General features: G+C 44.9%; 1 protein-coding gene across 3 annotated transcripts in view; it reads right to left on the reverse strand.

The window, feature by feature from the left end:
• The window catches only part of rftn1b (raftlin, lipid raft linker 1b), a 54,649-nt gene extending 44,127 nt beyond the window's left edge, over positions 1–10,522 (reverse strand). For all 3 annotated transcript variants that reach the window (XR_001965586.2, XR_001965587.2, XM_018740710.2), the window contains exons 1-2: positions 10,165–10,522; positions 4,011–4,176 (exon numbers count right to left, since the gene is read on the reverse strand). Coding sequence is in view for 1 of the 3 variants with exons in the window: in XM_018740710.2 (XP_018596226.2) it covers positions 4,011–4,155 (145 nt within the window). In the remaining 2 variants the exon portion in view is untranslated. The remainder of the gene's footprint in view (positions 1–4,010; positions 4,177–10,164) is intronic.
• Positions 10,523–14,807: the final 4,285 nt, after the last annotated feature.

Genomic DNA, 14,807 nt, shown 5'->3' on the forward strand with positions numbered 1-14,807 from the left:
TGCTTAGGAAACCATTTCTGACATAAATATATAATTTCCAGGAAATGTTTTAAAGGTGTGGAGAAAATTACATTAACTTTGTGGAAGGCAATAAGTGCTAATGGTCACCCGTATCTGGACTACGTATTGTTTGCAGATCACTGCGCTTCTGTTCGCATCTGTCATGTTCTTCATTAAGCCCTGGGTCATTTTCGGGGTATTTCAACCCGAATTTACACACATACACCTCCAGAGACTTCCTATTCACAAAACACAGCAGCACAAATGTCAGAGACCTCTGGCATCTATCCACAGCGTATACTTGCAGGCCATACTTCCACACGGTGTGGTGAGACAAAGGCGTAAGGAACTTAGCCCAGCTAACAAGGTTTGTCAGCCTCCCAGCACAGTGAAATGGTAATGAAGCCTTTGACGAATGTAGCTATATGCAGCGGTCCCGAGGAGCGGGCAACGTGACCAGCGAAGCAGCGCAAACCGTATTCATCTGAAAGTGATGGGCTCGCCGAAAGGACCGTTAAATCGCTGGAATGAAGGGCTCCGTGACACGGTTCACAGGGCCACGGTTGAGATGTACATTCCTCCGCAATGACTGAGGACGTGCGGTGGCAACCCCATTACGTTTTCATTATGGACATAATGGATCACGTGGCCAGAGGGATGCAAACGCCGTAAATGTGGACTGAAATGGCGTTAAGCAAATGGCTTTGAGTGTCACTCATCAGGATGGAAACGCATTTCCTTCATTCCAGACAGGGAGCAGACCCAGATGAAATCTCCGCTGTCAGCTACATTCCCTAATCCTTACAGTAGACAGACTTTGCCTCAGGAATCCTGCTAACATTCACTCTGGGACTTCGGGGTGGATGGGCTTCTCCTTGGCCAGCCTCACCCTGCACGACGGGTGGTCTTCCTGCCCCCGGCGGCACAGTACGAACCCTGGCAAGTACTCAAGGTAGTCTAGAATTATTGGAAACTGGACATATTGTACAAAGTTTGTCTGATCTGTGTCCTCCCTTGGTAAGCATGTTTTGTTTTAAATATTCTTTTTTATTCTCTTATCAGGGTGGGTCTTCGTTACAGCCGCGGTACCACTCACTTTGCATTTACCATCGTTTTCAGGTGGTGCGGGCTTTATCTGAAACCCCAAATTAATATCTCAAATATCCATGGATTACACTGCATTTTCTTGTATTTTTATTTTCCATTTTAATGTCCCAGTTCAGATGTGTGTTTCTGCCTGTAAAAAGGAGTTTGCATACAAAGCATCTAGTACGTGCCAGGAAGCCCCGGGGGTGGAGCCCTGGCCCTCCTGACCGCTGCTCATGGATTCTCTGTCGGTCAGTATTCTGTTGCCAGACTCCACCCTTCGACACTTCCAGCATAAGGGAGAGCTTGCCCCCCTCGCTGCATGAGTCCCAAAGGTGGAAGAATGTCACAGCCATAAACTGAGGTGTCAGAGCCAACTTAATCTTCCCCTTCCCTGGCAGAACAGTGGCAGATTATTTTCCTGCTACGCAGCTCCTGCTCAAGGACAGCTCAAGCTCAGATGCTGGGATTCTGCTCCAGAGGTCATCGAGGCGCTCAGCTTGAGCGCCTTGGTCAGTTTGGCATCTCGAGGGCCACCCACCTCTGTTCACACTTCTAGGCTGTAGCAGGTGATGCAGCACATCCTTATATATGTATTCCATACAAGCTAGTAGAGGTTTATTAACATATTCTGGTATATGAAAGGCAACTTTTAATTCTATTATTGCAACCTGCCTAGGGGGTATGTAATGCAGCTGGGTTCAGTTAAACATAACGCTTTGCAACTCATTTCTTCCCTATGTGTTTATGAACAAATCTGCTATACATAGGCACATGCAATATTACTTCTGCAAATGCACTGCTTACATTCATTGTAATTTAGTGTGCAAACGAATCGTAGACAGTGGCTGATATGAAAGAGCTCTGACACAAATGCAGCAGGAAACAGAACAATTAAGACTCTTGTGTCAGTATAACCTCTCTGTGGTTGCGGGTTGTCTGCAATTATATTTTAATTTGGTCCAAATTATCCCAAATTTCATGCAGGCGATCTAGTTTGCATATCTGGGTCACATAACCCTACAAATGTCAACGACTATGTTGCACAGAAGTATGATGAATAGGAAGTGTTGTAAATAAATTCCAGAGTGTCGTCAAAAAAAAAAAAAGCTGTTGTAAAAATTGTGAGTCGGTTTCAGATCTCTGTTTAACTCAAAGCTTACTGCGATGCAAATCGGGGAAATGAGTGTGTCTGGAGGAGGAAAGAAAGGATGGCAGAGGGTCTCTTGGACAGAGCTGGGGATCACCAGCATGGCTTTGCGTTAAGCCGCGAGGACGGGGTCGGATTTCCGCGCTCGGTTTTTTGTGCATTACGGAAGCGCGGCGCAGGATTAATTTGAACATGAGACAGAAGTGTCACAGAGCCCGTCGGCGTGAAACACATCTTACCGCCCCGGTGACAGGCCAGCCTCAATCCGCTTTTTGTGGAAGGAAAAAAAAAGAATTACTATATTTAGAGGGAGCCTCCTGAGAATTCTGATCAGCACCCAGGCCGAGCTGTCGATGTGAAAAAGACAACACCACCAGCCTTGCATCTCATAAATACCTCAAATCCTGTCTCCTTGTAATGCGTGGGTGAGGAAAGTGAAAGGTGGTGTAGAATGGAAGGGAATGTGAGGCACGTCGTGGAATTCTGGCAAATTACACCAGAGCTCTATTTTCTTCTTCAGTTTACAGACAGGTCAACAACACAAGTCAATGATGAATGGCACCTTTTAAAAGTCTCATTCGTGTATAATATTCTGTGGGATTCTGCACCATATAGCAGGTCAATGACAGCATAACATGCTATTTTGTTGTCACTTTGTTGGTTTTGTGACACCGTTCTCCATAGAAATGACATACAACTTTACTGATCTACACTGTTTCACTAGGATTTAAACGGGCAGCCTTCGGGTAGTACGTTAACATCCTTAACAGACACACAACCCATTGCCCACCTGCAGACAAACAAGTTTTGGCCACAAACCCAAATTCATTTTCATGGATACAGAGCGGCGTGTGTCCTGGCAACCTGAAAAGTACAGGTTCACCACAGCAGACATGAGAGAAACACATAATGAAAGCTAAGCAGCACACTAATGAAGCAGTTCTGTTCCTCCATTACTTATATTAGCTCTGGATCACGGTTTCAGCCGTCCAGATTGAGGAAGGTACAGGGAGATCACAGCTGCAAACATGTGATTATCAAGACAGCTTATATAGTATGCATGAAGTTCTTTAACAAGCCAGCATTGGCACTGAAGCAGGCTGGGTTGCGTTCGAGACGGCTTTCTATTTTGGAGTTCCTCTTCAAAATTAGGTGACCTATTATAAGTGTTTATAAAGCAATTATAAAAAATATATGATCGCCAAATGTTGCGTTACACCCTTTTATCTAGCTTCATTCCTAGTCATTAGTACAAGTTCTACGCTTCTTTTTGGGGTTTACGGACAACAGACCTCTTTTACTTGAACTGATGCCACTGGTGCGTTTGAAATTTTGAATTCTGCATTTGATACTCTTTGCTTTTTACTATAGTTTCATCCATTAATTCCGTGCCGGCGGCCAGGTATGACAGGACACCTCACCGATGTACAAAATTTGACTTAATCGCATAAAATCCATTGAAACAGCTGATCATTCATTTGTGCTCAAATTCCTCATGTAGAGGGTGCCACGAAGCCTTACGCTAATGAGATGGAAAGAAAAACATTTATATTATAAGTAATTCGACCGGAACAGAACCCGAGTTAGCCATGTGACAGCGATCAAACAACCTGTTCTCCAAACCACTCCACCCCACACACAGCTCACATTATCTCAGAAAGCATTAACGCAGTGCACAGAAAGAGTACTCGCTATTGGTAGGCCGGACATATGCAAAGATCTCGCAGCAGATCATCTCAGAGGACGGGGGTGGACGGCTACTCAGGCTACTCACCGTCTCTCCCCAGGATAAAGTCCAGGAAGCGGTAGGTGTAGGCCACTCCCACCTTGGTTTCCACCTGCGGTCGCTTGAGAGTTGAATAGATCTTCCCTGGACTGTTCTCATCCGACCTCTTCAACTTGGGGAGCCTGCAGCCCATCTCACCTGCGTTGTTCTGCACCTGAGCGAATGGGGGGAGGGGAAGGGAAGGGAAGGGGGTGGAGCGAAGAGTGAGTCCACCTCCCGTGTAATTTTCTTGAGGCAACTGGTGTCAGAGCTCAATCCAGGTTTGGGAAAAGTGAAGCAGCTAGGTCCGGAAGGTATCCACAGAGCGTCTCTGCCCTCCAGGACTTTCTGTGGGGTGGGAGGGGGTGAGAACCAATAAAGAACGGTGCAGTAGATAAACGCCTCCAAATAAATAAATAAAAACATAAATAAGCTTTATATTTCACGGGTGCCCGAGCCTGTTCCTGCAGGGGTGGAATTAATGGAGACAAGCGTGGAACAGCAGCAATCGGCCGCCGAGAGCCAAGAGCCGCTTGTCACACAAATCCAATGTGACAGAGGTGCGGCGTTTCCACCAGTTCCGCCACTGGTAGGTAATGCGCCGTCGCAAGCCGCTGATTAACCCTGGGGATCAGCTGACGAGAAACACACTTTATTATGTTGGCGTCTAATTACACCGTGCCGATCCAGACAACCGACTAAGTCCGTGGGGCCATTGTGCAGAAGAAGAGCGTGGTCAAATCGTTAATGAGCTGAACGGGAAGCGGGGAAGGTGAAAATCAATAGCAAAGAAATGCACCATCAAATTAGTAATTAGGAACTGAGTTAATGCATCTCAAGCACCACCTGAAGAAGGTGCCAGCTTTTATTATGCTGTGCACAATAACGGGAGGATAGAGAGCGTCCCACATCAACTTTTCTTAATCACGGCCACGGGAACAAACCCGGAGCCGTGCGCGAGCACGGTGACAAATTGCAGCCATGTAGACGTCCCACACGGCCTGCAAGCGACACATTAATGAAAAGGGTGCCCTCAAAGAAACAGTCGGTAAACAATTATGATGTTAATTGAGCCAACGTGTTCTTTAAAAAGTACTTCAGGAAGTGAGCGTGCAGAACACTGGGAGTGCTCACAACAGCCTGTTATCTTCAGAAACCAGAACATTCTTACAAGAATTTACATAAAAACGGCCTTTCTTCCAAGTGCCACCGAGGAGCGTGCGCAATAATCACTCTCCCGCTATGTAAAACACCAAACATTTTCTACCTTCAAAGGCAGAGAAAACACACCCAGTCCTTATTAGAGGCAGCGAGTGAAGCGGTGAGCAGTAACAGTTAAACAGTGTGTCTCCGTCACACACTTTCCCCGCTCCCGTCTCCTCTCCGTTTCTTTGGGTCCAAGGGGAGGCTGACTGACTAATCTGCATGGCGGAATAAATCAGAACAAAGAGAAACGTGAAAAACGAACGGAAGAAAGACACACGATGCAAACTCCGCAGACTTGGCTTATTTGCATCGCTTGTGGATACACCGGGGTGCTGGGCTTGTTGCGTGAAAGGTATTTTTAGATCAGCCCAAGAAAGTGGGAGTTGATGATCTCAGAATGACTCTGCCATAGCCAGCCACACATTCGCAGCGGAAAGGTATCCTCGCAAAGCTACGCTTCCGAAAAATGTCCCGTCCCAGACAGACGAAACGGAATTGCACCGCAGCCAGCGTGTGTTCAGAGATCACCGTCGCTGCAAGAGTGAGCGTCATAGGAAGTGCTCTGTTAACAGATTGTGGTGAGATGCTGCGTTTCCCCTTCTCTTCCCCAGCTATGCCGCAATACTGGGGCCAGAGGAGGCACAGTTGTTGCAGCCATCCCCTTCCGGGGAAGGACCACGGTCTCAGTCCCACTGTAACACGGTGAGCAACATACTTTGAACTGCTCTCGTAAGAAAGGCTCAACTATATAAATGGGCGCATCGCTGTAAGCAGCTTCGGGCGCACACGTATGTCGTCGTAAGTCGACTTGGACAAAGATGCTAGCAAAGTCGTGATAAATAATTGAACACATTGCTCAATTTGGGCAATGCTTTCTTCTGTTTCTTTCTTTTTTAATAAGTTTTCCATGCTTTTATGAACCTTGTTCTTTCAAATAATGTTTTTGGGAGGTTAACTCATAGGCAGAAGTCTGACTGGAGTGCCTTGGAACACCAGGAAGACCCGCATTTTGCAGGTTTGGGGCCTTGAGGAATGGGATGGATGGGAATTAGGAAGGTCTAAGGTCACCAAGCCAGCAGTATGACTCACATCCAAATACAGAGCCAGGCTAACAGATTTTATGATGCTAAGTGTTACATAGAAGAATGTGACATTTTGCTGCCATTTCCTTCTGAAGGGCTTTTTTGGTGGTGTCAAGAGAGACCTTTGCATCACCTCCACTTTTTGGACATCCCTCTTCCTTCCTGTCATGGCTGCCCACTTCCACTAGGCAAGCATCAGCAAGGCAGGAGCTGAGGCCTGCGGAGGACAGTAGTAGAAAGCAGAGGGAGAACGGTCCAGCCTGTAGGCCTGGAGGTCCAGATGACCACGAATGGAGAGGAACAGACTGCCAGGCAGATGTGGAGAGAGCACACTGGAAATGTCTTTTGTGTAAAAAATGAGCAGTGTCCTTGTGTCCATCACAAGGCCAAACTCGATGCTATTTTTAAAAGAAAGATGCATTTGGCTTTTTCGAGCAGCAGGAATGCAGGATGTACAGGGGTAAGGAACTGTGTGTAATAACTCACTATTTAACTGAATTCAAGGAAAATGTATGCATACAAGGAAAAAAACGGAGTGTGTATTAAATTAGCCTATTTTCGTCCAAATTATTTTGTATTTTCATTAGTAAGAAACTAATCTAGAGTATAAAAAATGTTTAAGACCATCCGGCAGCCTTGCCTTACTGCACAGCCCCCAGCTCCTGCCAGACCCAAATGTGTCCCACCGTGCGCTAGTCACAGTTGGCTGATGACATAGCTGGGAATCAAACTATGGTATTAGCTACAGAGATGAGCCTGTGCTCTGGAGAAGCACGCATTCATTGGCGCAGTCACTCAGGAACATCTAATTCGACCATTTTTAAGCTCTCCAAACCTTCAAAGACATGCAACTTTTCAAAGACTTGCAAGATTTGGGAAAGACAGTGGTTTACCAATAGCTGGGACTTTAAGTGGCGACCCGGCGGTGGCATTCTTAACACCGCACTCTGCAAGCTCGTAATAGGATAAGACAAAGATGATGAAACGATATGCAAAAATAGGAAGCTGGTTGCCTGATGCGCAACGCAAATGCGCCGCCGTTCTCAAGCAAGACTGGGAAGGAGTCAACGCAATTTGAAGAAGGAGCCCGCAGTGCGTCTGCACCTCCCTTGAGGGGAGCAGGGCCTCCACATCAGACCTGAACCCTCAGCTAACCATTTATCGTCTCAAGGCCCAAGCTCGGCTCCTGCCTGTAAATTAAACAGAAATGCAGCAAGCCATTGCCATGGGAACCAGCCTCTCGACTACTCCAACCTTAGGAGAATAAAGGACACCCATCTCTCTCACATAATAGTTCTTAAGACTTGCTGATGGCACACCAGCTATTACACTCCTTGCTCCTTCCTGTTGATTCATAGATTTTTTTCTGAACAAAGCAATAACGATGCACAAAAACTGACAAAAAAGTAAGAAAGCTTAGACATTTCAAATATATATAACAATAGAAATATTTTTTCAGTGAAAAATAATGAACTGAATAGTATTATTAATTAAAGATCCATCTATATGTGTTATGAAAGGAATTTTTCATTTTAAAATGCACACATGAGATAAGCAGTACAAATTTTAAATCAACTTTACACACCAACAGTTACTCATTTAGCTGACACTTTTCTTCAAAGTGACATACAATGTTAAGGATACCGTTATCACAAGCTCATGATTATTTATCCATTTACAGCTGAGTAGGTTCACCAGAGCAACTTAGGGTAAGTACATTGCAGAAGAGTACTACGGTCAGAGATGAGGATCAAACCTATAACCTTTAGATCCAAAGGTAGCAGGTCTAACCACTACTCTACCAGCTCTCCTCTAAACTGTATCACTAATGTTAGTATAATTTTTAGGGAAGGACAAAGTGGACAGGGCAGTGCTAAGACGCTGTTAAATTGTCCCTCTCAAAAATCAATGGCCCATCATTTTTACTCAAGCTGTAAAGAATTAATTTTCAGTCACCACAGGGTCTGTATGACATAAGGAATCCGCCTGGGCTGTTAAATTTAATTTCATGAAATTACTTTTCTTTTGGGGGATGGGGATCTGGTCATAGTAGTTATTTAAAAATGATAAATACATGTGTGCTGTGTACATTAGATTTATGCACATTACAGAAAAGATAAGTGCATTTCCAACACCGCGTGTCTGAGGTTAACATAACGGGATCAATACAACCAGTATTTTTTCACATCATTGATTGCAAAGATCTAAACAAATTAACTTAGTCACAGCAAAAATTTTACATTTTTTTCTAAAGTTTAACTAAAAAAAACAAGATTTAACAACTGATAGACAGATATTCCTGAAACGGAACATACATAGTATCATCTCCCAAAATATCACAGTACAATGGCATAAGATTTGAAAATAATCTTTCAAATAATCATTTCATTTTGCATAGATCATGGAAAACAAATGTGGATTACATGAGACCATAATCCACTCAAACTGCTGTCCAGATCAGTGAAATGTAAAAAAAATCTATTCATCTTCCACCAGGATCCCTGACAATGAGCACATGTGAAATGCTTCTGCTAAATTTAGGTTTGAGAGAATGATTAATATAAAAGCAGAGAACATTACTCTGGTGGCTTATTCTCATCATAAATTTGTCTTTTTCACACTCCTGAATGGACACCTTGAAGTCATTCTGATTATGCTTGCATAATTCACAATGCGCTCTGATTTAACAAATACCACATACTGTTGTGTTATTACAGACAGCCTCCTAGTTCTAATGGAAATTTTTATCTTTATGTATTCTGGATGGGGGAGATGGATATGGGTTGAGCTGCTCCATCAAGCATTTAATGTTTGAACTTCAGTCTGAATTGCACGAAAAAAAAAAATCAGAACCAAATGCAAATTAAACATTGGACAATCTAAATGAATAAATGCAGACTTAAAATGCATATGTGATTAAATCCAATATATATTTAACTAATTTCACATCGGATGCACACTCAAAATTTAATCAAATTTGACCTCTATCAACGGGGCTATTTAAATTGAAACTGCAATGGGTCATTTCTTGCATACATTTTTAGATTTCAGATACGTTAAACAGCAGGTTGGTGTAATTATTAAGATTCCGAACCCGTGATGATAAAGTTGCACGGTAAGCTCCAGGAGAAGCAGTGCCGTTGTGTCTTTGAGGCGAGTACTTAAGCTCAACGTCCTCACTGAATACACAGTAGTACAAATGGGTGGAAAGTCAGAGAAGATGCAGAAGGCAAGCCAGGACCCTTCTCGCAGCACATTGTTGCATTTCACCAAGGGTGAGATTGAACCTGCGGGTCGAGCCCTGGGAGGACCAGGGGCCTCCGCAGACCCCCATCGCCCCAGATTCCACAGCGAAGGGGGAGATCTAACCCACAACTCTCGGTGCCTGAGTTACATCGATGCGGTTAAATCTCTCCGGTCTAGGCGGCTGGAACTTATTAAAGGCAGCCCCCACCACCCCTCGAACTCTCTCTCTGACTGCCGGGGAGGCAATTTACTGTGTCATGCACATCTCATTTACGGCACAGTTGGGGTTCGTGTGACTGAGCCAGGTGAAATGTGTTGCTCTGGGTTCTCCTGTGACTGCGAGGCGGTTTGTAATGCTACGGTCCAGCGTAAGTCGGTGAAGCACTCCGTGCGCTCAGATGTTTACACTGCAGCTCTGCTGCTGTGCACAGCACACATAGCACAAAACGTACATCCATGGTACAGAGTATACACTATGTATGTGCACTAACTTCAGACCCCCCTTCACTATGACTCAGTAGATAAAGTGCAAGTTTCAGAAGCACTTTTCACTCCATTCCTGCTTCTATCATCCCCAAGTTAAATCGATAAACGGAACATTTTGAGCAACAACAACAACAAACAGTTACCTGTTCAGAGGCTGAGGAGGCAGAGTTAGCACGGGCTTGTCTCGGAGATCAGTCGTGAGCGCCTGGGCTGTCTTGCAGACACACTCATCTCAGAGAGAGCAGCGCCCAGCTTGAGTCCACAGAAATCCCCCCTCGGTGTTCTCGCGCGCATCCGAGACGGGAGCCGCAGGCTTTCGCTTGTTTTCTTTCCCAAGCAAAGACTGCCCGGCGACGGCGACAGCAACAGTCAAATCTCAGTCCCCCCAGGCAGATTGGCTCCGGTCGCCCCCACGGGTGAGCGGCACGCGTCTCACCTCCTCTCTTCCTCAAAGTACGGCTGAGCTGTGCTCTGCGAGCTCAGGGAAACCACATCCTCTGACATCTCTGCCTCCTCGGCTCTCTCTCCTCCTCCTCCTCCCACTACTGCCTCCCCTCCCCTCTACTCCCCTCCCCTCCCCTCCCCTTCCTTCAACTGGCAAGATCTGTCTGACCCTGGTGCATTTTGGTTTGCCCCCCAACCCCTCCAGCACACACAGACATGCACACACACACACCCAGTCAAACCAACAACCTCCACTCCCTCACCAGACGGAGACTCCCCCTACCACTGCCACAGTTCCACTCGACTGTCCAAGGTACCCAACAGAGAGGGAAAGGAAGTGGGGGGGGGGGGGGGGGGGGGGGGGGCAGGGAGGGAGACGGGGGCAGAAGGAGAAACGTATGTGTGTGTTAAGGGGCATAGAGGGTGGGAAGACAGAGGTCATGGGAGGCAGACATTGCCGCGACAGTCCACTTAACGTGCGTGAACGCGATGCGCCGGCCGCAGAGGTGAGAGGATCCCATCTCATTCTCTTCTGAACTGAGATGTATATTTAATAAACCGCAGATGAGACCCCCTTTAGCAGCACATCTATTATTCAGCGACGGGTGCGAAAGGGCAGTCAGGGGGGACAGGTGTCTGACATGGAGCCCTGTTTACCTTCCTTAATTAGCTGACGGAATGCTGCTGGGGTCTACAAAACACAGGACAACTGGGATCTGAGCGTCATCTGGAAGCAATGCAAAGCGCATTCATAACCGGAATGTCCTAGTCCAGAAATAACAACAAAAAAAAAAAAACTGCTGGGCAAAGAAGCCATGAAAACCTGTATCGCTTAATGATGAAACATTGATTTTGAAATCAATGAAACATCTGATTTTGGCAGGGCAGCACTGGTCGCGAAACCCTGAAGCAATTACAAAACAGGCCCGCACACAGTCTCACACTCCCGTACAATGAAGAAAGCTTGCTTGGGTGATTTGTCTCATTATAATCACAAACTTCATGGGCAAACGAGCAAGTTGTCACAATAACGCACAAATCTGTACAAATTCCCAGGGAGGACATTTTCACAATACTTGTCAAGCTCTTTTCACGCGTAGGCTGTTTTCCCGTTTTTTGCAATTTGGCTTATAATATCTCAGGTTGGATGAGCTGTTAATTGGATAGACCCCCTGTCCCTTGACAATTATGTACTTAAAACATCTACAACATGTTACAATTCTGGAAGAGATACGGACATGTCCGCACATACGCGTGTGCGTGTCTATGTGAGTGAGTGTGCGCTATGTAACACCAATAGTCCTGTTCATTGTATGCATGTTGCTTATGAAAAGGTAAAAGCATATTCATTCCAGTATGTATTAATAGTGAAAAATAAGCATCTCATTTGTTTTCTTCATGACTTAAAGAGTTGGCTGTGTCACTACCCCTTGAGAATTCAGACCCATTTGTGGTTAGTTTACAGCAAGTTTGATGATGAGAAATGTCCATAAAACACTCACATTTATGATTTCCATTACAGCTGTTGCGAGATAATTGCATCGGAAAAAAGTCAGCAAGCACACGGTAATCCACTGGAATCAGGCTGGTCAACCCTAGTTTAAAGAAGTGTGGAATCTGGCTTCTGTAAATATTTCTGTACAGCTTATAAAAAGCCTATAGTATGGCAATATTTACATATGACCTTTAACAAAGACCATATCAGTGATTAATGGATAATGATTTAAATGATAAATAGAATGTATGACTTATGAGCATGACATAAAAAGAAACTTAAATGTATTACGTATGATAGTAGTCACGTAAATAAGGATCCGTGATAAATAGTAACTTTAGCTTTCAGGTTTACACTTTATCAATTTAAAGAGCAGAAACACCACAGAACAAATGGGCTTTAGGTACAGTCTGTAAAACACTTGCAGGGTTTTCTACCCCGATTGCTAGCGTTGGGATAATTCCGGAGCCACTTTGTCTCCTTGTTTTCCATTTCAGACAGATCTCATGGAAGAGAGATGAGGGAAATGTGGTGCGCTCTGATCTTCCTGGGGATTCTACTCCACCTCTGCCTCTGGGCCCAGGGGAGGAACCTGCTGTCAGTGGTATAAACGCAGCCCCACTTCACATGCCGAGGAATCCTCTCCCTTCAGACAGCCCTGGTCCATAAGTGCCGAGGCAGTTTCACCATCTAAGTGGCCCGGTTCCCCATGGAAACAGCACGAAAAGCACCCGACTGTGGCAATGAAAAGGTTTCTGTAGAGGACTGACTAAAAACATCTACTGTGACAGGTACCTTTTTTTAACAAGAATCTTACTCACATTTATTCATCTGACTGATGGCTTTGTCTAAGGCGACTTATTTTTGGCTATTGTTACTTACAGTGATCCGCCCATTTAAATAGCTGAGTAATCGGTTCAGGGTAAGAACCTTACTGAAGGGCGTTGCACCACAAGCGAGGAGCTGAACAAGACCTTTTGCCTGTAAGGCCACAGCCCAGTTACACATATTTATAAAGGGCATATGTTCCTCTGGCAATAAAAGCAGAAGTGATCAGTTACCGCGGTTTTAAAGTAGTAAACCAAATTTTGCTGTGAAATGCCTCCCTGAAGGTTTTCTCCCTTTATGAGAAACATTTTAGGTCATTCAGCAGCCCAATCTTATTTTATGTCCATTAAGGAAACTATCACCAGGAAGTCTCTAGGAAAGAAAAACAAACAAATTACACATTTAGAGCTTGTGATGGTTTTTTGTGCAAGTTTTACACCTTGGAAGTTAGCTGCTTGGAACTAAACCTTTTGGGGATGCGACCTTACGGATGGAAATCAGAGACAAAAAAGATTTTTGCACTTTATTTACCTTATAATGACTATGTTTATACTGGCAGACTCATGCCCCTAGTGTAACAGTGTTACCATACACTAGAAATGTTGAAGACATCTATTCGCATGGGCCCTCACATGATTAGTTAACACAGAGTGTTGGTACCATCTGCTATTGCAGTATATCAAAATCGTACCCAGTGACACCTAAATGACTCTAATTCGCTAGCAAGGTGATTAATTTCCAGGGCGTTCTTTGGTCGAAATGTGCAAGAAACATCACTCCAGTCTGCGTGTGCCTTGTTACCCAAGAGCTGCTCCACGACAGCCAAGATACGATGTAGAAAAAGTTCATGGATTTGACGGCTCTTCGCGAAACACATCGCTTGGAATCATTCGAAGTTCAAGTGCTGGTGCTGACAGATATAAATCGGCTTCGAGATGTTCACCAAGGAAAAGAGGCCGACCTGCAGGAGAGCCAACAGCTCGTCCAGATGGAAACAAAGCCTCACGCTACACTATCGACTTGGCAGGAAGGAACTGGAATATCGCACATGAAGTTCAGACCTACAGACATGTTAATCGCACATATGATGCACATTTAGAACTGCTCGCAGTTTTTCATTTCCAGGCTGGTGTGATTCTGCCAGCAGGGAACTGTAGGAAAGTATGGCGATGTATAAAGGAATGTCGAGTGCTTCGCAACACTGGCCCCTGGTGGTCAGTACAAAATACACACACATGTTTATCAAAAAGGGGGGGCGCGGTGGCGCAGTGGGTTGGACCGGGTCCTCCTCTCTGGTGGGTCAGGGGTTCGAGTCCCGCTTGGGGTGCCTTGCGGCGGACTGGCGTCCCGTCCTGGGTGCGTCCCCTCCCCCTCCGGCCTTACGCCCTGTGTTGCCGGGTAGGCTCCGGTTCCCCGCGACCCCCTATGGGACAAGCGGTTCAGAAAGTGTGTGTGTGTTTATCAAAAAGGCTGTGATATGATACAGAAATGTTATGAATAAAATCGCCGTATGCGATTCTGTACAGGAGTGCTCTTTCTTTTACATGCCTGGCAGCCTTTCAACTCTTCTTTATAAGTCGGTGTTTATACTTGATGCGCGCTCGTCACAGTTGCGTCTAACAAGTTACAAGGAAAGTTTTTCGCCTCATTTCTCTTCGTTCAGCTAGAGGAGCTTTTGAAAGAAAACATTCGTCCATTATGGGCAAGCAGAGGTTCATTCTTTTTTGAGTTAGTTTTGCCAGAAAGCTGCGGTTTGTCTCATTTTGAAATGACATGTTTCTTGGGTACAGTTTTACTGAACACACTTTATGCTCAGTTTGATTGTTACCATTACGACAATAATATTACATAAGAAAATGTCAAGTTTGACAGAATATATAAGGTATGTTAAAGTGACATCAGTTCTTAATGTTAAATACACGTGCCCCAAACTAGAGTGTAACGTAAGCAGTAACAGCAGACTTTTTTTTAAAGGTAAACTTCAGTTAATTTTTCAGAGATCTATTTTATTTATATAAA

Source organism: Scleropages formosus, chromosome 18, assembly GCF_900964775.1.
Source record: "Scleropages formosus chromosome 18, fSclFor1.1, whole genome shotgun sequence".
Taxonomy (NCBI): domain Eukaryota; kingdom Metazoa; phylum Chordata; class Actinopteri; order Osteoglossiformes; family Osteoglossidae; genus Scleropages; species Scleropages formosus.